This window comes from Thunnus thynnus, chromosome 13, assembly GCF_963924715.1.
Source record: "Thunnus thynnus chromosome 13, fThuThy2.1, whole genome shotgun sequence".
NCBI lineage: Eukaryota > Metazoa > Chordata > Actinopteri > Scombriformes > Scombridae > Thunnus > Thunnus thynnus.
Window position 1 is genome coordinate 5980875 of NC_089529.1, and position 25309 is coordinate 6006183.

The 25309-nt window shown below is 39.7% G+C and overlaps 1 protein-coding gene across 2 annotated transcripts in view; it reads right to left on the reverse strand.

The window, feature by feature from the left end:
- Positions 1-20059, reverse strand: part of cltca (clathrin, heavy chain a (Hc)) — a 33929-nt gene extending 13870 nt beyond the window's left edge. Inside the window, exons 1-6 of one of the 2 annotated variants that reach the window (XM_067607449.1) lie at positions 19741-20059; positions 8941-9148; positions 4403-4671; positions 4061-4222; positions 3834-3947; positions 3241-3414 (exon numbers count right to left, since the gene is read on the reverse strand). In XM_067607449.1, coding sequence (XP_067463550.1) covers positions 3241-3414; positions 3834-3947; positions 4061-4222; positions 4403-4671; positions 8941-9148; positions 19741-19782 — 969 coding nt within the window. In that variant the 5' untranslated portion in view covers positions 19783-20059. The remainder of the gene's footprint in view (positions 1-3240; positions 3415-3833; positions 3948-4060; positions 4223-4402; positions 4672-8940; positions 9149-19740) is intronic. The other variant, XM_067607450.1, reaches the window with a different exon arrangement.
- Between the last annotated feature and the right edge of the window lie 5250 nt (positions 20060-25309).

The window sequence follows — 25309 nt, forward strand, 5'->3', positions numbered from 1 at the left end:
TGCTGAGTCCTCTGTTTTCATGTCTGTTTATTAGGTTGAGTTACAGCTATGCACCATTTCCAAGTCAATATGCAGCATCATCATACAAAGGAAAAAGTGTGGTGTGTGGTTTGGACTGAGGGGTTTGCTTTACCCAGTTAGGCATGGAGCTGCTCATTTAACTATTACCATACCAGCTACCTTATTTTTCTAAACGTCTCCCTTCTTACATGCTTCTGTAATGTATGAAGTACAAGCCTAACCCCTACTATGTTTAGCAAGACTTTGAATGTGAGGGACTGGACATGATGGATGATCTATTTTATTTGAACTCATCTTACATCATACATCAAGACCACACTGACATAACTCAATACATTCCTTATTCACATCCTGTGCCAGAAATTAGCAGAGTGAGCAAGTTCAGCCGAATTTAACTGTGGGCGTCCGTCAGCATTAAACTCCATTAAAAGCTGTCTGGCCTTGGGTTGTGGCTGCTGAATGCAAATGTATTATTAGTGGGTCAGTGTAACGCATGGCTTTTGTGAGCAGTCTGGCAACTGAGCGAGAACAAGTTGAATGAACGGGTTGGAGGAAAGGGGAGGGGGGCGAAGGAGAAAGACAGCCTGTGTTGGCCCCTCTACAAACAAGCCCAGCAGGTCCGTGCCCCAGCTTTTAACACGGATGAGTAGATCTCATTCTTACTGCCACAAAAGCAGGGTCACTTACTCACTATAATGTGGGTGAACTAACTAGAAGTAGCTGAAATAGAAAAAAATGGACAGAAAAGAAGGAGTAAAAATAGGTCCCTTAGTAGAAATGCTGTTTTCTACTCAGCATGTAGGTGTGGTCAGGGAGGAGCTTACAGCGCCCAAAAGAAATGATGATGCTGATATTAAAGTCAGGGACGATTACAAACAATCATTTGAGTGAGACAAGCAAGGGCTGGATACTGACCCAAGCTTGGCCTGACATTTACTGTCTAATGGCCGATTAAAGAAACCATCAGACCAAGTGAGCCAATACTTGAATAGCAAAATACAGAACTCAGAGTGTTGTCAACAACTTAGCAATACCCTTCAGTTTTGTTTTGTTTGTTTTTTTACATTTAAAATGTAACATCTGATTTAAATACATTAATCAGAGTCTGATGGAAAAAAGAGACGAGAGCAGAGTGTCAGATGACAGATGAGCTGAAGTATCAAGTGATAGATTGGCCCAGAATCAAAAACACACACAGAATAGTAAAACTACAGGGCTGACATCACAGGTCTCTGCCATGCTGATGACGTGGAAGATAAGGCGGAGGTTGTGATTGGATGAGAGGACCAGCACTAAGAGGATTGAGGGCACCAGGCTGCGCCTCCCACTTCAAATCATGTGCTGATGGGTGGTGGGCCCTTTTTTCCTCCTCTTGCTCTGCCGCTTTCTCTCACGCCTTTCCCTTTTCTGTCCCTCTCTGGTTTGAGTGCAGCACTTCAGCACTGAGGCTATCATTATTACATGTCAATGCGAGGCCAGGTCTAGCACATACACACTGCCTGGTCTAAGTCACGGTTTCAGAGGTCCTAATGCTGAGACTGAAACACACAAGCAGTAACCGCATAGCTCCCAATAAGAAATTTGCTGACAACTACAGGGACTAGTTTAGGAAGTGTGGTAACAGTAATACTGGAGAGATGGATATAGACTGTACAAGTCGATACTCATAAAAATAATTAAAATTGTGTGTTTGCAGGGCGTTTTTTTTCCCCACCCTACTCTGCCTCTGATTGGCTCTGACCCTGATATTTTTACCCTAACCATCTCACTCCTCATGCTTAAACCTAACCAACAAAGGCAACAAGTACTAGCCAATCAGAGGCAGAGTAGGGCGGGTCTTCGCGAAATGCAGGTGGGGGAAAAAAATAAGGTGTTTGCAGGACAGGAGAGCAGGAGGCTTTTCTTCATATTGAAACCAATTTGTTCATTCCATGACATCAAGATCTAAGCACCTTACCTTAGAGTAGAGCAGTGACAACACTGATTTTTTTCTCACAACGGTGACAAGACAGCATACCTCTGTGGTTAACCACCATTCAGTTCTCTTAAGTTTTTTTCTAACCAACCCCACACAGGGGATGATGATAGACATTGAGTGAAAGAAAGGAAAGTACATTTCTTTCAGAGAGGTTAAGTTTCTGTTTGTTTCCTTAATAATAATTGTAACCCCAAGTATTGTAATACACAAACACAAATATTCAACTACAACTTTTTAACTAAAATTTCAATCTCCTATTATCTAATCCTGAACTTTTTCAGTAACAGCACATAGCCACACAGCCAAGCCTATCTGATGCATTCTTCACTGTCCTGCTTGTCCAGCTGACCCAGGAAGAAAAATAGACAATAAAAAATCACTTCTGAACTTCCAATCATCTGGTCAGCTTTTGTTTATGAAAGTCATTATTTTGCATGTTGACTGCAGTGGGTTTAAAAGAATGTACAGTTAAAGTATTGTAGTAGTGTATTACTTAGTATCAGGTTACCAACATTGTTGGTAACTGACCCCCTCAACTGCAGGCACAGAGAGGCCTAGACAGCGGCCTATTATCTCCCAGATCACTGCCTCTGTGTATGTGTTTGTGTGCTTGTGACGTGTGTACACACACATACGCACTTCACTGCTCTGGCATACAGCAAGATCCGTCATTGCCTCAGATCAGCTTTCCTCTCTTCACTCAATTATTCATGTGGTGTGTGGCCTGGCTGGAAGATTATTCATCAGCTGGCTGGATCCAGTTCTCCTCTCTGGTTCAGCTTTACAAAAGCAGTAAGACACAACCCTCTCCCCTCTCTGTGTGAAACGCTACACCTTGGATTATTTATAATGCCTCCTGGCACAGTCTGAGCTTGCCTGATGACGACAGACAAACGCGGGGTTGCTGTTGTTAGTACCCCATGCGACGACTGATGTTTGATGTGCTCATTTACATTCATTACCCTGTGTCAGATTTGCTGGACATGTGATTGCGGAAGACTTAAGGGGTAAATAATAAGGAAGTGGCTCTGTTGTGTCTCTGTGATATTGGTGATGAAGAATAACTATTTTTGATGCATGACTTTTGGATGCAGCTGAAGTATCTGACTTAATATTTACCTCCATGGTTATTATGCTTTACTAGGTGTTACAGATCATAATTCTACTTTAACATTAATGAGACTGAGCAGTAAATTTGACTTCCCTGAGCACTTAGGAAGAGCATTAGTTGACTTTCTTACCTGTCCCTTCCTGTTGACCCCGATGATGCCTGAAGTGGCCTCATGTGGAGCGGTGACAAAGATGGTCTCTCCGCTGATGCGGTTCATGTAGATGCACGTGCCTGTCTCCAAGTCATACAAGTGGATGTAGCCATATTTGGTAATAAGGAAAACCACATCCTGCTTAGAGCTTATCTGTCAAAAACAAAGATGAAACATAGTGTCTGTTAAAAAAATGACCACACATAAACTTTTCTCTTTAAAATAGCAATAAGGGGTAAGAAATTTCAATTCCAGAGATGTTATATCACATCACCATGAAGTACCTTTGAGACAAATGTAAAACAAAAGAACAATAACAGAAAGGTCATTAGTTCTATCCCTTGGAGTTACAGGTCAAAGTAGATGAACACAGTGCTGTCCCTAAAGCCACTGATCAACGGTGAAGTCAGTGGACTCTTGGGAACACTTTCTTTCACCAGTAAAGATGTTGTGCATATGCCGCATTGCGTGTAATGTAAACATGTGTAAAGTGGATTTTATGGCACTCTATCAAGCTACTGATTTCACTTATTTCTGAGCCAGGTGGTCAATTACGGAATTATGCTCCACACCTGCATTGCCACAGGGAAGTCATTCTGGGCTTCTGGAGGAAAGAAAACATCCACTGCTTTCTTTGGAAATGGCTGGTTGCCAGTTGGTGGGGTCCCCACTTCAATGATGTGCAACTGCATCAAAGGAAAAAAAACATTAGTGAGAAAAGGTCTCAGAAAGGTTTTCTTAGGATAATGCCAATAGCATTAAAATCTATTTCTCCTATATCTTTATTAACATCAGTCACCTTCCCTCCAGCCTGGCCTCTGACAGCAAAGCAGAACAGAGTCGATTCCTCTGTATTTCCCTCCATCTTGAACTGGGCAAAGCTGGCGGCATGGCCTTCGATGGGCTGAGAAACCTTTCTGTCAACAGAGTACAGCTGCATGGCTCCCACCACCCGATTTTGCTGAAAACAAGCAAAACAATAGATGTAAATATGGATTGAACAGACTCAGTGGCTAACCAGCGCTTTAGATAAAAACTACTGTTTATGTATGGTTACTATGCAGACATGATTTAGATGTTACAATTCTACACCACTGAACACAATAGTGTGGTACTAACAGAAGAAGACATTAGCAATTACCTGGGCTGAGATACCGATGAGCAGGAGCCATTTCTGCTTGGCGTCAGTGCGGTAGTTGATAATCTGGCAGCCTGCCAGGCTGGAGTGGCGGTCAAAGACTTTCACAGGCTGTGAGTCACCCTCCATGCTCCAGTGGTAGACAGCATTGTCAGTCACAAGTGCAACTGTGTTAAGGGAGATCCACTTCCAGAAGGTAACATCATCCGTCATGGTGTGTGCCTTCATCTTGCTCTTCATCTCAATGTTGAAGATCTGAAGAGTTTTGGCGGCTAGAGGAGGGAAGAAAAGGGGCAGGAGCCAGGCCCCAGAAGACTCTTATAGTTTCTGACAAACTGTGTGTCTGCAAACACACATACAGTCATTCATAGGAAAAGAAACACCAAATTTGTAATAGAAAAGGAAGATTCAAATTTGAAAAATTGGTAGTCATGGCACAGAGGTCATCAGGCAAGGACGCCATGACTGATAGATAGGGGATGCCGTACATGCTGTAGTCGGAAATTGTGTCATATCTGAAGTGTAGTGAGACAAATAGCATAGAAAAACATAGAACAAGTGAATAAAATTTCAGCCACGTGAGAAGCTACACAAGGTGTCATTGTGTCAATTATGTGCACTTTTAGCAAGCACATTTTCCTGTTGTAGCTCTATTGATATTCTATTATGATACTCTATTATGAATTGATGACTCAATAAGAACACATAACTTCAGAGTCGCCTAATGCCAGATGCATGTGAACATTAAAGTAAATGAATAAGTTAGGAATAAGGAGGGAAGTTACTTTCAATGTGTGTTAACTAAACAATCCAGTGAGCAAAACCTAGAGACAGAGGTCACAAGTGCTTCTTGTGGTCTGTGAGTGTGGATGACTGAATACATGCTTACTGTACCTCATTCATTAGCACTCTTAGCAATAGTCATTATGAATTCAAATTTAAAGAATACAGACTAATAAACACAGTATTTCACTAATCTCACCAAAACTCTAGCAAGATGTTGAATGAAATGCACTCAGTATGTCTATTGTGTACAGTACTGTTATGTCCGACTACGTGGCCCACCCCATCAAATGAATAGCCTTCATAGATAGAAACAAAGCAGACAGAAGGGAGACGCAAGGAACAAACAACTCACAAAAAAGGCAAACACATCTGCATCTGAGTCAACATAACAGTGAAATAGGACAGTGAAACAGATACGTAGCGACATAATTAAGGGGGAGGGACAGATTTTAAGCAATAAAGGGACATTTAAACAAGAGTTGCAGGAAAGGTTTCCAATAATGATTATGGTTGATTATCTACAATTGAAGTTAAATATGTTTCGACATGTCTGGATAACAGACCAGAGACTTAACGTTTAAAATAGGTTCACTCACCTGCATTTTTGGTTTTATTAGTTAGGGTTAATTTAGTTTAAGAGCTATAGCTTTATTAAGAAGCAGTGTGACTTCCTTGTTTGCTCATTATTCAATACTCATCAACAGAGTGAGAAAAAGCAGAGACCAATGCGTTAGCACAACCGTCAAGATCATTCATCACTAAGCCATGGGATCAGAGTACAATCAGCAGGTGTGGTGAATGGACCACTTGCAGCAGCAGCCAAATTTCAAAGAGCAAGCAAAAGGATTTTTTTTTTTATTGAATCACAATCAGCTGTTGGAGGTGTGTGTGCGCATTGTGTCCATCCTTCAGACATGGTTACATGAAACGGTTAAGGCTCAATACTGTGTCACATGACAAGGTCGGCTGAGAAGCATCATTATGGTAGACTGAGCAGGAAAGACAGTGGGGGTGGAGGGAGGGAGGAGGGGTCTACGCTGACCCTGAGGAACACATAGATACTACAACTTGAGCCAATGTGGATCTCGAATTCAACAAACACTATTGAGCTACCTGTTCATTTTACCATAGTCATCACACATCCTCCACAATTCCACACAACTCCTGTGAGTGGTAGATGATGAGGAATGTGCATTACTGTAATGCTACTGTGTAGGACATAACTATGGTGATCAGTGTCTTCTTGCAGCAGAAAGGCCCCCAAACTTTTGGATAAGCACAGTAATGAAATCAAGGTGAAAGTCACTTTACACCAATCTGCTTCATTTTCAGAAGTCTGGGTATTTTTCCGTTCTTAATAAGTGGTATAAACTGGAAACAAACCCTTATGTATTTGCTGTGTAACCGGCAGCATAATGTGCAGCGATGCAAGTACTGTAATGCTCACTCCTGCTCAGGTCTGTATGTCACATGTTTGTCTGCGATGAGCTATCAAAGTTCAACACACAATTTACAACTGTACATTGTACCATGACCTCAGCTGAGAGGACAGCAAAGAAAAGTTGAGTACATTTAAAAGTGATTAGGGCCAAGTCCTTTTACCATCACCACCCCAGCATTAACATAACAGAAATGACATATTACCTATTATTACCTCCTCATTCCTCATTGTAAAAACATTAACACGAACTGATGTTCACTAGGCATGTTTAATTGAAATCAGTACATTCAACCCTGGTTAGTGGTTTACACAATTATACAAGTAAAATGAACTGGGGAAAACCATTTGGTCATGTTAATGCCCTAAGGATCATTTTAAAGGTGCAGTGTGTAGAATTTAGTGGCACCTAGCAGAATGGACTTGGCATGAATGGAATATAATATTCATAAGTATGTTTTAATTAGTGAATAATCACCTGAAGATAAGAATCATTGTATTTTTGCTACCTTAAAATGAGTCCTTTATATTTACATAGGGAGCGGGACCTCTTGCACAGAGCCCGCCATGTTTCTAAAGTAGCCCAGAGCAGACAAACCAAACACTGGCTCTAGAGAGTGCCTTTCACAAGATTCGCAGCCACTGTAGGTTCTCCTACACACTTGGGAAGGGGGAGGGGGGAGGGGTATTCAGTTGGTTACAATCTGCAACCTCACTGCTAGATGTTACTAAACCCTATACACTGGTCCTTTAAGTGATCAAAATAAGTCATTTTAAAAGGAAAGCTGAAGGACCTTGTTAGACATCCACTTATTTCATAGAATACAATTTCAACCACTGGGAGATAGTTTAGCCAAAAATCCTGGGACACAAGCTGTTTGGCTCATAAGATGTTTTTGTAATAGTTGGCTAGGGACAAGCCCAAGAGCTAAACACAGACAGACAAACACACAAGGTTGTTGTTGCTATTGGATCTACTGGAAAGCAAGTGCTCCTTAACTTTTATCAGCAATCAAATCTAAAGCTTCTTTTTTAATTTTCACACCCCGAAAAGCATGCCTCACAGGAGTCTCTTCTTGAACCAGTTCTCTCCTCATCTGTGACTACTTAAGATAGTAGGATGTCCCATCAGGCACATGTGTAAGAAAATCAATGCTGCTATCAGATACCATCAGACTTCCCACACAAGTTACAAGTCAGCACATTAAGTCTGCATTCTCTGGTAGTTGGAGCAAACACTAATCTTCAGTCCTTGGTATAGAGAACCATGACTTTGTCAAAAGCTGCTGAATGAATTAACAAATATTAAAAACAGCTGGGAAACAAGTGAGGTTTGGGTAATTACAACTTCACACAGATGGGAGAAGACATGGATTTCAAATGGAAATTGAGAAGACGTGAATTAAAATGAAATAATTTTTACCCACAGTAATACCACATGTAAAAACAGGTTCTAAATCACTTGTACATATAATAAAAATGATGGAATGCCAGCAAGCTATAAGGCTGTGAAAGCTAAATCCTGTTTATGAAGAAATATTTTCAATGGCCTAGACATGTGAAAAGTTCCAAAGAGTTATCCAAAAAATATAAAATAGTTAAAATACGGAAAATATTAAGAGCAAAGCCATTAAGTTACAGGCTTTAAGAGTATTGTACCAAAACCTGAGTTTGAAAGTGCCCAATGAAACACAATGGTAGATAAGGTCATGTCAGGCTTGATCAATATGGTCACAATGTTTCATATATGTTTACTAAAGAGGGCAATACTGAATGGGATAATTTTGGAACTGTGCATTTTGCTCATAAATACTGTCTTGAAAACAGGATTTCACTTTCACAATGAAGTAGTTAAATTTCAACTCACCGTCTGCAAACACATAAGAAAGCAGTAAAGAAAAAAAAAAGAACATAGAAAAGACAAAAACAAAAACAACAAAAAAGTCAAAGCAATCATGGATGCTGGACAAAAAGAATAAAAATATGCTATTTTGAATATTTACAGGACAAATGTTTGGAAAAAATATACATGTTGGCCAATAAAAACTACTTCACAGCGGAAAACTAAAGTAGCTGGATGTGTATGGACATAAATAGATGAAAATAATTTATAAATACTTTTAATTATTAAATGGATAATGCTGCTATACTGAACAAACATGTCAAAGCTGAATGCTGCAGGCCCCTTAGTTAAAATATAACAATGAGGTAATATAATGTGTTCTTACAACCTGTCAGGGCAGCTCCCTTTCTCTCAGGTAATTCCTACACTGATTTAGAGAAATGTGGCCTCTGCAATGCCAATACTCTGCCATACCTTTTAGTGCAATGACCTTGCTGGCTGGATTCATGATGGCGCTGTCGGCTGAGATGGGCCTGCGAATAGGTGTATTGGGGTCAGCCATGTCAATGATCACCACCTGAGTCTGCTCGCCAACCTTCTCCCGGATACAGATGAACTTATCCGACTCCATGGTTAGGGTGCTGAAGCCTATGTTGGCCGGATTGATCCCCAGATTTTGGAGCTAAGAGAGTAGGAAAAAGCAGGCGGCACGTTAGGTTGAACAGAAATGGACTGCAAACAGCTACAATTAAATAAGATATATTTTGCAAAAAAAATTTACAACATGGAGATCACATTCTTCCTGCTTCAATCTCATCTCCAGGTAGCCATTTGAGAAGTGGTAGTTCTAGTTTATTTCAGTTTCACTGCAAACTACTGCAGTATTTTCCAAGAGATGCCAGGTTAACCATGTAGCAAAATGAAGTGGGGAGAAATAAACAATACTTGTCAGAAAGCAGGAAGTGACTTTCAAGTGTTGCAGTGAGTGTTAGGGGGTTCGAGAGCCCCTGTTACCATGTAAACATTTGTACAGTTAATGATTTTGACCAATCAAATTAATTAAAATGCCTGGTGCTGGCCAAATAACACACAATAGTGTCCAATAATAAGGCTTTGACTCTCTGCTCAGCTGCACCACACTACCACAGCCAGCCAATGAGGTCACCATGCCTAACATTGAACAGCAGCTCTTTAGACACATGGAGCTGTGGACTGGTCATAACGGTTTGAAGCTGGGCGGAGAGCTACTTGTGCGCCAAGTTTTCAAAGCATGGGCCAAAGAGGAAACTACAACCACATTACAAAACACTGAATTCTCACTGCAGCCTGACTACCGACAGCTTATCAATAGGTGTGTAACTATACATGTATTCATCCCAAACCATTTGGTGCACGATGTTTGGTTCACTACGTGACTTTCCTCAGTTTGGTATGCTCCGTGACACAAACAATTGCTGTTAAAATAGTTTAATCATCCACTTACCCCAACATGGGGAACATGAAAGTTCCACTCAAAACGTTTTGGCAGTGCACCACTTAGCTGTTAGCATGCTCATGAATGTATGCTAGCTGGCTTAGCCAAGGTAGCCTGGTTAAGTTACCTCATGGATGTGGGTTACCCTGGTTACCCTGTAGTGTTGCTGCTGTCGGAATGACAAACAAGAGACCCAAAACACTGACTAAATGTAACACTATTGTAAAGATGTGCTCCGTTATCTCCGTAGTGAAATGATACCTGCATAAAATCAAAAGCTTGAGGCTATAGGTGAACTGCTTTGCAGCACATAACACCAGCAAGCTCTGCAGCCCAGCTTACTGCCAAGGCTAGGAACAGGGCATCCTGCCTGCCTCACACAAACCCTGACACAGCACTACCTACTGAGGGCAGCCGCACCAGATGGCCCTGCCAAAACAGCTCTGTGCAGGAGTGTCAAGACTCTGGTACACATGCCCAAGTATCAAGGTTACAACTTAAATGAAACCACTGCACACCACATTTTAACAATAACATGACAAATGTAATCATTAAGCAAACACAATTTCAAATCTTTCTAATAACCAGTTGTAATTGGAAACACTGAAGTAAACATGAAGGAAATGAAACTATCAAAAACATTTCCCATAGGCCATGTTTCGTTGTTGCAACTTCCCCTACTGTTGCAACCTAACAGCAACACATACCACAGCTGTATGAATGTCATACAATTACCTGAGGCTATTTGGACTGCTATTCTCTGACCAAACTTGAAACAGTGGTTGTATAGATAAATCTTTTTATGTGGTCAATTATTTGCATCTTGGATGTGACATAACTTCCATATGCCACAGACCTGAAATGACTGCTTTACTCTACCAAACAGATTAGCAGTTTCATAATTTGGGGTCCCCTAATTTAAAATTTCAAGGGTAGTTTTGTGAACACAAATTGAATCCTTGCCAAAATGCCTATCAGGATGAACAGCTACAGCCACAATTTACCCATATTTAGTCACTAGTGTTCATTTCAAGGCTTACTAATGATAAAAAGGCAACAGTAGATGGGGGCCTTTTCTGACAGCTAGTGGCTCCACTGTCAACAATTTGCCTTGGTTGGGTCCTAATCAGCAAACACAAACCACAGTTCCAGGAATTGCTCAACGAAATGGGAACACCTTTTATCAATGACAGAACACACCCTCCCCCCAGCTCTGCCCCACCCACATTCTTCACTTGTGCGTAACCTGGTTCCCTCTCAATGACATTGTGATAAAGGACCTTACAGAACAAGTGTTACTAGCAGCTAGAAGGAAAGAACTGAAAACTAGTGTGAAACAAGCTTCTGCCACAGTGTTTAATGTTTTTTATTACTGTAGAGGGTGACATCATTCAGTAGCTGATGATGTAGCCTCCATGTCTGTTATCGCTGCCATTGTCCAGCACAGAAGCCTTGTTTACTAAGGCAACATTTATTCAAACACCAGACAAAGGGAAATAGCCCGTAGTGAGAATATACTTTAGACCCTGAATAAATCTGTCCTCAATAATAACTAGCAACAGTTTCCTTTATCAGAACATTATAAAAGCTGCCATTTCCCTTGAAATGGACTTGCTGAACATAGATTCAAACCACAAGGACACTCTTCTTTTGTAAAACATCAGAGTATCCCATGCTGAGATCTAAGACTGTAAATTAACTGACTCTCTAATCTGTGTAAACCAGACTGAGGTCTGGTAGAGGAGGAGGGTTATCCTCTGTTATTACACAATAGTTTTCTAGACAGATTTACGTGCTCTCTGTCTGTCACTTTCTGTCTCTCTACCATCTGCCATCTATTCTAGGACCAGCAGGAAGCCCTTTCATTCACAATGAAAAGCATTTGTAAAACAGGAAAGAGCAGCATGTCCTAATCACAATGAATATGTTACCTCAGTCTCTTGGAATAAAGAGCAACAAACACAGACAGCTGTTGCACTGCTGGAAGACAGACCACACCTCAGTTTGGTCTGTCAGACTGGTTTGCTGTGGAAACCTTATAGTAAAACACTGCTGTGGGCTAACGCTGCTGTGACATCAATGAGCAGGAATTTGGGTAAAAGCAGGTCAAACCAGTGGAACTACAACCAATGTGGAAAATCATTTAGTCATTTAGCCCTGCCTGCCCTGGCCTAGTGCTTCTGCTTTTAGCTTCACTGTTAGCACAAGCTTAGTTGGGTAGATGCTAGCCCAAAACCTTTGAATCAATAAATAGCTATATAGCTGCAATTTGACAGCAAACAACATGGCAGCAAGATGAGAGCACAGGAGAGACTATACAGCAATCTGAGGGGAGAGAGAGAGCATCAAGTCTACTCTAGCATATTCAACAATCTAATCTGTTGAATAAGGTCAGCAGTTTAGAGTGGAGCTGCTAATGATAACATGATCTGATACCTTGAAAACATGGAAGAAAGCATGTGTTAAAAAGTTTTCTTAATAGATAGAGAAAGAAAATGGCCATTGTGGAAATTAGGGCATGGGCAGCAACAACTTGCCAGGAGGAGACATAGTGAATCAGGATTACACTTATCACACCATGCATTACTATCATTAGTCTCCTGACAAACCATTAACTCCACCTCCCCGCTTCACTCCATTCTAATCACTTTCAGAGGGCAAACCCTTCCCTGTGTCTTCAATGACATGACATTATAGTATGGCATGTCCCAAATTAGTGTCTCTGCAAGGCAATTATTTTTAAACTGTCATGCAAATAAATAAAATAACGTGGCCCTCATTGACACCTCTGAGGTTAATGTCAACCAGGAAGGAAGACAGCTGACTAGGTGCACTGTACATTTATCAAGATAATGTCAGGAAATGAGTGCCATTTATTGCTAACTTATTGGTTTCATTGAGGATTTACTGCAGTTTCACCTGTCAATCAAGGTGACATAATGATCTCCTGCTTGTAAAAATAAGCTGACATATGACACAATTTATGATCAAGAGTGTTCTAGCTGATATTTATGTACAACAACTGGGGCTGGGCATCGGTACTCGATACCTTTAAAAAGGTACCAACTGAAAAAACCCAGTACCAAGTAGTATCAAAACTTCTCCAGTCAAACAATAGCCGCATTCAATCCTTTTTGTACCCAGATCTAGAAAAAAAAAGACTATTTGTATGATTTTGCTTGCAGCTAATCACCACAAGCGGTCTTTAATATGACGTGCGATTGGCCCACTACCGCAGCAGTTTCAACCCATACAGTATGTGGTGACAATATTTCATTGCACAGTTTTGTACATTATTTAATAAATATTTCAATAACTTGAGCACTTTCAAATGTATTTGTGTAAAAACCATTTGGATGGGGAGGAGTGGTGGCACAGTGTGTCATTATGTCATTATGGACTTGCATGTGAAATATTGTGTTGAGTCAACAAACTATTTGATAAGCAAATGAATGCTTCCATTCACATGATGGGTATCAAATGAAGTAGAAAAAAAAAGGTATCGAATGAACTACTCTATTGTTATTGGTATCACTTTAAGGGTACTGGTATCGTAATTTTTTTAAACCAGCCCAGCCCTGACAACATTCAAAAATTCTATGACGGATAGAAATCAGCTGCTTCAACACAGCACGGCTGCTGAATATAGGCAGCGGAAACAATACTATGGACTGGGAGCGAGGATCATACGGCAAGACTATTCTCAGCTCCATTTATACTGTGAGCAAGTGCACTGTAGAGAGGGACCAACAGACATCAGCTGAAAAGTCCAAGCAAATCTCATCGCCTCATCGGGGAATAAGAACTAATGGGAAAGTGCAATGAACATCCCCACATGGAGTTCACTCACATCTAATTTAAGTGGGGACAAGAGATCTTTTTGGCCTGTACTTTCAGGGATAATCTTGATTTCATTGCAGTACCACCCTGGTATCTGTCCAGATTTATTAATAAACTCGAAACAATGTTTCCTGGTGTCTGCAATCATTTACGGGAATGGCAACAAATTACTTCAACTTAACTGTGGAACATATGTAACATTTGTTTTGGAGTAAAATGATTTGAACATCTTTGTGTTTTTCTTCAGCATGTGGAACCTTCATAGCTTCCTTGCAATCAATGCCAATATCTCACAGATCAACCCTAGAGGGGATGTTCTTACTCATCTGAACTGATCCACAGTAGACAGTCACACAGCTCAGAAGACACTATGCTCTCTCATAAGGAATCAATGTCAAACCAAGTAAAATCTAATTAAAATCCATAATTAAGCTGATGGTTGCTGCTGAAATCTTACAGAGATAAGCAATCAGCAAGCAGATCTGAACTATTCCTGACAACCACAGTCCCATCTGTTGATTTAACCTGTATGCACTTTCCTTCAAAGGAAAGCAGCATCTTGCTCAGCAGAAAAAATCCCTGTATCTGTCCAGTACATGTATAGTGCAAGGCAGAGCGGGGAAGGATGTGCTATGTAATGTGCTGAGGCTTGCAGCACTTCATTGCAGTGTTCCACAACAGGAAACCAGGGACCCATTGTCTATCAGGACTGAAACAACAGGCCTGCCCAGTGCTGCCTCCTCCACTACCATGTGACACTGGTGGGGGACATGTGACCAGCCCAGGGGTGAGGAGCAAGTGGGTGCCTTTACTGTTAGATAAAGAGAGGGTGGAGGAAGAAGGAAGGAATGCATGCATTTCTGGAGCCTATCCATCTCCACTCCGGACCAGTTCTGCTGAGGTGGTTTTAGGACTGCAGTTTCCTTTTTCTCCCGAATGCACGCTTTATCTTACACTTCGACATAACTGCAGAATGTCAAGTGTTCAGCAGATCTGTATCCTCACCAGGCTGTCACGAGATATCAGCTGGTCAGATACTAGCACAGTTCAAAGTGCAATATGCAAACCTTGCAGGGTGATATTTAGAGAGCTTGACACAATAAACGAATGCCCTTCCCTCCGGGCAAACAGTGGGGATGTAATGGTAAGTACCGTGAACAGATTAAATTTACTATCAAATACTACTGAAAAGAAATCTGAATTATATGTGTTTCGTGTCAGTTCTGCAAGACTTCAAGTCACATCTTTTTCAGAGTTTTTCCCGGAAACTCAGTCTGTTCTCAAACCACAAACATTTATTTGAATGAACATGACTTCCAACTACACATATTTTTTATTGTCTTCATATTTGTGTTCTGGGCAAAATATGTAAAATTTGCTCAGTGGTTTCCATAAATAATGGCACCATGGTCATTCACCTTCCAAAACATGGTCTTTAAGGAGATTTTTTTTCTTTTTAACAGCTGGGGTCTTTTTCATTAACAAAGGTAACTGTTGGGATCTAGGGACACTGTTCCCACTTGACAAATAGACAAATATTTGGACAAACAGACCCCCGCCTCCAAAATGTGACCTACATATTACATATTTAACAAAATGTTTCTTAGTGAGTGTATTGTAGTTGGTTTACCCTGATGAGATATTTTGTAAACATGACATATTATTGTGTATACTTACAAAACCATCTATATATATACAGAAAGTAAATTACCAGTGTTTCAACATGTCATTATGGACTTGTATGTGAAATATTTTGTTGAGTCAACAAACTAAGTATTTTTGTTTTCCCCCCACAAATCATCAACAGTGCACCAGAAATTTGGCACCGGAAAGGAAACTTTGATTGTCAAACTCTGCATACTAAATAACAATTTGCAAGACAAGCCTTTGTCAACAAAGAATGGGCACCATGTTTTCATTACACCAAGATCCAAGAGCCATTATTAAAGATTACAGACCGCTAACCTCCAGGAATAGATGAGTATCCAGAACCAGTCATGAATTGATACCAGTCCCTGATTGGTCAGAACCATAACACAAAGATAACCTCCTGGCCTGTAGGCACTGCTATTAGTAGTTGAATGTCATTCATTCATTCAACTTTACATAATTTTATGTTTGCTGACTGTTAAAATTATTTTTCCCTGAAACTGTTTCGTAACAATGATGTGCTCATTAACATTGTGCAATTATATTGTGGCTGCACTGGTACAACACATCCACAAGCAGTACCAGTATTGATACCAGTACTGATAAAATACACATCTGTACTCTCAGGAAAAGTTTACAAAGTGGAGTGTATGGCAAACTGAGTGTATATACTACACTGTGTGAAAAGGTGTGAGGTGCTAAGAAAGCATTTTACTAGACATGTGAGCAATAAGGTTCTTTCTGGAGTCTACTCTACACTATATAAATGGATGATATATAAAAATGCAAGCTGTGCAAGTTGACCGGATGACAGAGGACACACAACTGCAAAGGCACAAGGAAGGAGGGAGAGGTGGAGGAAAAAGACTGAGATAAATGCTTTTATGACTTTAAATCAGCTTTCCACTAGCTCCAGAAAAATCTAAATCCTGTATAAAATGTCAATGTAAGAATCATCCATGTGAGCTTCAGTTTTGATAAAAGATGGATAAAAAAAAATTACTCATTAGCATTATGTTCATTTTGACATATTTGACCATATTTAATGTTCATCCACATGTGGTGACAGACTTGTGTAAAACTATAATATTTCTTTGAGAGTTTTATCACAATTTTACCACTTGTTCAATTAAATGACAGACACTTAAGTTATCACCCAGCCGTAGATACTTCTCTGTAGTTGTTCACAATCACATATAGATGGACAGCTTCAGGGAAGACTTGCCATTACACTGATTAATATGAAGCTCTCAAGACACCTTCATATACTAGCCTGTCAGACTGTTTTCAAACTAGGAATTAGCTGTAATGCAGCTGTATTACAAGACTTTGTGCAAATGAGAGATTTTCTTGAAACTAAATGCACAAAACAATCTCAGCGTCACCTCTAATTGCCCCAAAGAAAGCTTAAAAGAATATAATCTGTTCAATGACAAGACCCAAGCTCTGAATTCACCTTATCAATCTATTTGAGTAAAGTTTTAAGTATCTCAAATTGTTGTTTTTTATTGAAGCATGACTTTAAAAATATAGTTAGGATGAAAATAATGATATGGTCAAAAATGATGACATAGTAGCTTTCATGTAAAGAGGACATTAAAAACAGTGGTTCTGTTGATATCTTGTTTGCAGAGTTGCAATAAATGAATCAGGTACAATTTACATAGAAATGCTGAATCAAACATGGCTGGTTGAAAAAACTGTTGTATCCAAACCTGCCTTGCTGAGCCTGCATGATATAATAGCTATGTGAAAAATCATAACAGCACCAATGCAGAAACCATGAGCTGATGTCAGATTGGTCTCTCCAGGGTCATGTGACTCTATTGTACCAATGAGCTGCGAGAACTTCCTTCCTGCTTCCCTGGTGCTCTTGTGACGAAGCAGGTCAGAATCTCATAGTACCTGACAAACTGACAGGCATCAAGATTAATGGACAAAGCCCTCAGGACAATCAGAAATGAACCAACACAACAAAGAACACTAGTTTACTTCACTTTACTTCACTAATGTGAAGTAAAGCAACAATTTATCCTGATATAGATTTTAGGTCATATCATCCAGCTCCAATATTCTGCATGATCTGCACAAGTGATGCATACTGTGAAACATGCATGAAACAACATATGCAGGCCATGCATTAGTGATAGTTGCTGGAGACCCCTTGGGAGTTGATTAGTCACACAACATGACCTTGTGACGAGCCAATGACACAAATCTGGGAAAGCATGCTTCAGTCACAGCCTGGCAGTTTTTATCACTGAGCACTACAGTGCTGTACAATAAATTATTGTATTATTATGAAAAAAATGCACAAAAGTAAAACATATCAACATGTATGAATGACAAGAAGCTGTCTGAAGTTTCATGTGAAATATATTGGTTTCATGCATGAAATCTTACATTTCAATTTAAAAGCTACCAGTACAATTTCCTTGCAAAGATATAGTGTCAGGACATGATTTCAAAAGCCTTTCCCTTGGTCAAAGATAAAATATTACTTCAATTTTAATGCACAGCATTAACAGTAATTCATCACTTCTGGATTGCTCTCTATTTTCACTCCCACTCCTGTAATGAGGACTTAACAAAGGAGTCCAAAATCATTCCATAATCATTTCATGTAACTGTATGCACAAAAGACATTTGCAGAGTTTTGTGAAGCTCAACCTCCATACAATCTCTTGTGGTAGGCCTATATATTAACTCATCAATTACTGTCACAGGAACTAAGATAGCAATAACACAGATGCTGTACTGCACTGTGACTTTAATGAATTTCTGAGGAACTGTTACTCATCTCTCGTTTTAACATCATGAACGGCAAATAAAAGTCTGAAAAAAAAGTCTACTGCATACACCTGCTTAGAACAAGAACAATACCATGCTTTTCTCACAAGATCTATCAGAAGGGTAATAGTTTCTGAACAGCAGGAAAAAACAATAAGACCAGGTGACCTGGGTTCAAACTTCCACTCTACTGAACTGTTACTGAACAAGATGCCGAAAGTCACAATCTACTCCAATGGTACTGACCCTGACCTCCGATCTCTTTGGGGATCAGTCAAAACACTGTTATCATTACTAAGTGCAGAAGAGAGACAGAGTCTCTCAGAAATTAAGGAAAACTAGAGAACCATTAAGAACAGCCTGGATCACAAATAAGTTGATTACATTTAGGCCCAAAGCAATGTTCAGGCCAGGTTAGAAAAAAAATAAAAAGCTTGAATAAACAAATGATTTTCTTGAAGCCAAGAGGTAGGCAGATCACATTTCTCATTTGAAGCTTGACTGAAACACCAAAGTCACTATGATTTATTCATTACAGCTTGAAAGTCAGCACTCCAGACTGGATCCACAAGCTTGGAGGGGCATGAATGTTTCTGCTTCCTCAACCCGAACCAGCTGGCAGTTTTATTGGGGTTATAGTAAAGGTGTGGCCATTTAAATTAGGGATAGGGCTGCATAATAAAGGAAAACACCTGTTTGTTTCTTATAATATCACAAAGATGGGTAATACCAGCTGTATTACCGCCATATCGAGGGGAAAGTTCGCCTCAAGACACAACAGAAACCCACATTAATTCTCAGTAAATGTTTGACCCTCAATAAAACTTTGGTCATTCAACATGGATAGCTATTTGACAAGTCAACACACACACCACATGACCATTTCTACAACTAGCCAACGTGATATCCTCCTGTGATCGGATAATCACCTTTGAAGTAATAAGACGATTCATATTTTAGGGCATATCAACGCACATGAATACGTTATAACAGTAAAAGTTAAATATTTTTCAAATTTTATGTTACTGTCACGTTACCATGTAATGGCAGGTGATGTAAGAAAGATACTGAACACCTATTAAATGAATAGTTGTTCTTACAATCATACTTACCGCGGCATTGACAGTGAACAGTAGCTGTAAGTTAGCAGTCTGTAATCTTACTCCGAGAAAACGAACACTTTATCTGATAATGTTTCTTATAAGAAACTTATATAAGGCTTAGCTTAACACGACGTTTCTGGTTATGACTTAACGGCATAACTTATGTATCTTCTATCTTTCGCGATTTAACACTATATCACGAACAAGGGTGGCTTGTCAAGAGTGTTAGCAAGACGGCTAGATGCTAACTAAGATAAACGTCATCCACCCTGCCAGGCTAGCTAGCTAGCCTAGCTCGCAACTGCTAATTTAGCTTTGTTAGCAATCTTTTACTTTGTGTTAAGAAAGTCTCTTGACGCCACTGGGAAATCTCATGGAACTTTACCCAACGATTAAACCATTCATTCAACCACATACCTGCAGGTGCTCCTGAAAGCGAATAGGCAGGATCTGAGCCATGGCGGTTCCTCTCTCTCTGACTCTCCTCCGGTTTCTTCTGATGCTAACAAACTACGGCTTCTTCTCTCAGGTCCGAGCCGGACAGCCAGGGAGTCTCTAGTCTAAAGTCCAAATGAATTAACTCAAAGCCTAGTTTTAAAACGTGCTGTCGGTGTGATGTTGCTTTTATATTCGTCCCTTGACTGTTACCTTGCGGGCTTTCCCCCTGGCTAACGACTGACTGCCACTACACCGACTCCCCGGACCTGCAATGGCGGTGGAGGTTGGTCAGCGGAGAAAACATCCCGGAAATGGAAGTGCACTCAACAAGGCGGATGAATACGTAGTCACACTTCTTTGATAGTACATTAAGACGTGTATAATCACTATTTCACTGTTCTATTCACAGGATTTAATATTGTCTTTGCAATACCAAACAGTGACACTAGACCTCAACATAAAAATAAATACGAACAAAATGTAAACCTGGAACTACTTTCTTTCCATTCGCCCTTTGATTTTTGCCACATCATTCGTCTTTGTAAAATAACGTCAGACTTACGTATTGTACACTTGTTCCTCTCAGCCAATCAGATCGCTCTCAACTCAAGTCAGAAATTCAACTTTTTTCTTGCAGGCTACTCAATCAGCTATTCAACATTTATTGTATTTAAATGATATGCTCACAGTCGCCTCGCATTCAATATCATCGTATAATCATAAGTCACCTTGATTTCTTTGCTTTTCACTAGACATTAGTGGTAAATAAAATAACCATCTGAGGACAACACAGACCCTAGACTCTTTTTTTTTTTTTAAAGGCCTAAAAACCCTTGTATTCAGGAAGGCTTTTTTCATCTTTTTCACCTTAACTCTTACTATTATTATTATTATTATTATTATTATTATTATTATTATTATTATTATTATTATTATTAAATATGCAGTGTAGTCTGCACGGTTCCACTTTAAATGAATGAACTTTCACCCACACTGCAGTCAATGCCAATGAAAAACCGTATGAATGTATAGAAATATGTTCAAGCGGTATGTGTGCGTTAGTGTATCTTTACTGATGTACTGCAGCTTTTATTACTACCGTCCTCGTGACGTAAGTAGATAAGCAGGTGCCATTTCAAAGCTTGCAAGCAAAGCTAAATATGATTAAAATGAAATCATCCTTCTTACACCATTTTTTTCAAATGTAAGAAACAACTTGCTCTTAAATGTAATTTTGTCAATACAATCTGAGAAATGATAATCGTATGAAATCATAAAATCTTCATTAACGTATATAAGCAGATTTAATCCGTTTTGGTCAGCATTATGCAACATCTGTCGGGTGGAGTGTGAATCCAAGTCATCATTTCCCTTTTTTACATCCACAGTTTCCGTTGGCAGGAGTAACCTTGTTGCTCAATCTAAAACTGAATGCTGGGAAAGCATTATGACCCTTTAGCAGAGATGTCATATTGCTGAGCTAGCAAATATGGCTTCTGCAGAATAGCGTGCATGGTTGCAGGAAAATTAGTAAGAAGTTTTGGTCAGTCACACATTGCGATGTCCAAGGATTGCATACAAGATCCCCAAACATTTCATTGCAAAGGTACCCTAATATACAGACACTTCAGCCCATAGGCCCTTATTTAATAGATATATTGTCCAAACGACTGTCATCTGACAAGATTATTGTTGTTTTCCTATATAAAAGTTGGGGGAGATATAAGAAAGTAACACTGCAAACCAGATTGCCAATTTTACACAATTTTTTATTGTGTTAATATCTACCAAATAATAATATTGAAAATAAGGCAATTGCCATGTTTAAAAAATCAAAATCCAAAAAGTCAAAATCTACTCTAAACAGTGTTTTGAACATAAATGACATGAACAAGTACATCAGGTGTCAACACAGAATTTATTCCAGAAGTCCACAACATCCATCTTCAATTTTTGATGGATAAGCTCCAACATCATAACATCATAGGACTCATTCCCACCAGCTGCTTTTCCAAATGACAAGTGTCCATATACATAGAGATAATCTTATTGCTGATTAGTTGTCAAAACAAATAAAGTTCATTCACATTAAAGTTCAAGTTATGTTATGCTGGGCCTGAAATGTTGTTTGCTAATTTCATTGGCATCATAATAATGTATTCTACTAAGAGCATCAGAGTCCTTAGACAACATCCGGACTGTGATTCATCCAGACGGATGCTCTGGTCAAACCTACTCACAAAAAAAAAAAGAAAAAGAAAAAGAAAAAAAGACTGAAACATTTCACAATCAAATGTTAAGGGGAAGTGTTGGGGGTAGGGTATATAATTTACAGAGATGGTCAAGAAAGATTTTCTGCATATGTTGACTAAGCAAAATTCAGGTTACAGAATTCTACATGTTATTGAATTTGTTTAAAACCCCTTTGTTTATCTGTTACATCTTGTTTATCATGTACAAAAATAGAGGCTGCTACATCTAAAAGGCTTGATTATTACAACACAAATGTTTATGTGAATAAACCCCATAAAAATGCAATATTTGGATTTCTGATTTGTTTTGCACTCCAGATGATGAATGAAAGAGTTTCACAGGAGACAATTACATCTTCTTTCCCTGAGAATAAATAAATAAGAAAAATAGCAATCATGTATAATAAAATAACAGCTACTTATCATGTGGGTGGATGAAGCCAGCTATGCAATTTGTTTGCTGATCTATAGTTTCAGAGGCAGCGGGTGTAGTGGAGGCCGACCTGAATAGACCATTCACGCTGCTGTTGCCATGGATTCACCGACTGAGGAAACACAAGACACAGACACTCACAGAGAAGCCATGTGTGTCACGATAAAAGAGTGGCCTTCGGACTCTCTGCAAGGATCTCACACAGGCCCGCTGAGGCTGAGATTAGCCTCAGGCTCTGTGCAAAATGAAGAGCAGCCCTGGTAGCTGTGAACCCTTTGCCCTTGTCTTTCCTTATAAACTCTCCAACAAGATGTCCCCATCTCCATTTACCGTAGCTCATCCCCTGCACCACCAGGAAGAGTCAATTGAGGCCGACAGATGAGCAGTCACGCCTGGACCGGGATATGTTTAGCAAATGAGATGAAGCTTACAAAAAGGTAACTGTCTCCTTTACAGATTTTTGACCGTTAGTGCACTCCAGTGCTTTGGCAAGAATTTAGGCACAGATGGGAGCTCTGTGTCTTCCAGCGGCTGGGAGGATCCCATCAGGGAGGACTGAGAGAGACTGACACTTGGATCCGGTGAGACAGCGTATCATCAGATTCTGTGACCTGCAGTGTTGGTTGGGTTGGTTAGGTTTAGGTTTGAGGAGTGAGATGGTTAGTGTTTGGGTAAGAATATCAGGGCAGGTCACATAAACTGATGGGTCAAAGTGTAACAGTGGAACCAAGATTGATTCTTTCTTTCTCTTTCTCTCTCTCCACTGTTCCTCCCTGATCCACCTTAATAAGACATATGACACAAACATACTGTACACACATTCTTTCTGTTATTTGTCAGTCTCTTTTTGTCTGTAATTCTGACTTTATCTCGCTAAGTGTGAATATCATGTGTTATTATTAGTCCTGGAAGCTTCTCTTCACAGAGTGTTTTATTACAGTAAATTAATGACTTCATCAGATGCATTAAAAGGCAAAAACACACCATGTGAGTCTTGTCTCATTTAGCAGGTTCAAGTTCACTCAGTTCTCTCTTTCATGGTCACACGAGGATGGTAATGTTACAACTATAACAATCCTTTGTCTGTCTAGCACACTTTGATGCTAAATGAAATGTAAGATCCAAAATAATGTTCAGACAAATCATCTTGAGACACCAAATTTTCATTTTATTTTAACAACTACTCCTCAATGGCTTGCAGTAGACTATGGCCTAACCTTTGAACAACAGTTGAGGGGAAGTTACTAATTGACTGTGCGTGGGCCTTTGCTCCTTGCAAGCAGGAGGAAGACTAGTTTGTCACTGGTTCGTCATGCTGGTCACACATACTAGTCTACAGAGTGACAAATAAATTTGATCTTAGATCAAGAAGAAGTTTGGGCCTGATGCTGTCTTTGCACTTTTCTTAAATATATGTAGGAGATGGCAAACCTCTGTGTACTGAAAAAACAGGATTCAAGTACTACAGTAGGGAGGTCAAATCTGGTTTCCCAATGAATGACATACATTTAGAACTTGTAAGTGACTTATCTTGCCATAAATACTACAGTATGACCGACTGACAACAAGTTCCTGAGAATTTTTAATTGATATTATATGCAAATTCATTAAAAATACCACACTAAGTACAGGATTTTTTATTTGGATTTTGTTGCCATCTAGTGGACTTTATTTGACATTGCTGACTGAAACTAGATACAGTTTTGTTGAGCTTTTCAAGTGGACGTGTTTGCACAAACAGCATGTTTAATTCATTAAATATTGTGTAAAAAACAAAGTTAGAAAACTCAAGAGATCTAGAAACAGTATTGTTGGGGAACAGCAGAGGTTTATTAAAACTCCCTGCAGTGCCATATTTCAAGTCAAGTCAAGTCAATTTTATTTATATAGCGACAATGACAACAGAAGTTATCTCAGGGCACTTTTCACATAGAGCAGGTCTAGACTGTACTCTTTAATTATAAAGACTCTACATTCCCCCATGAGCACTTGGCGACAATGGCAAGGAAAAACTCCCCTTTAACAGGAAGAAACCTTGAACAGAACCGGACTCTAGGTGGGCGGCCATCTGCCTTGAGTGGCTGGGTTAAGAAAGAAAGAAGGAGGGAGGGGGAGAGGGGAGAGAGACACACAGAGAAGCACAGTAACATCAATAATAACAATAACATAACAATAATTATAACAGAAATATGACTAATAATAATAACAGGCGCAGGCCTCAAGCAGGACCACAGCAGCAGGTAGTCCACAACCATGATCCACAGAAACCTGCGAGACGAGAAAGCACAAAAACTCTGGGGAAGAAGCCAAGTTAGTAACATGCATTAATGGTACATTAATGAGATGGCGAGGGGGAGGAGGAGAGAGGAGCTCAGTGCATCATGGGAAGTCTGGGATATTTATGTCCATATTTTACAGAGTTTTCCAATTTCTGTATCCTTTACCTGATGCTGTTCCCCCTGTTGAACATCTAATTCCTTGTACTTGCAAAAGTTGGCACTTTGCCGGCAAACTTCTCTCTATGGCTTTGTGACCAAATCCATGTGTACATTCCTAATAGCATCTGCTTGTTATGCTCAAAAGTGATGATTCCAGTCTGGCTCTGTACTAGCGTGTCTAGTTTGTTCTGAATGAACAGCATGCTCTGCCTTCAAAAAGTCAACCTCCTTGTTCAAAACTTCCACCCACTCAAGCAAATCACACGACAACAACCAAATGTCTCAATTAGAGGTGCATGTTTAAGTGTCATCCAAAATAACCTGTAATGTGAATTTGAAAATAGTTCTCTTTCTTGGACATCAAATAATTTACTGCATGTGACACATTTTGCACTGTTGTGTGGGGCTACCACATGTGGACCTAT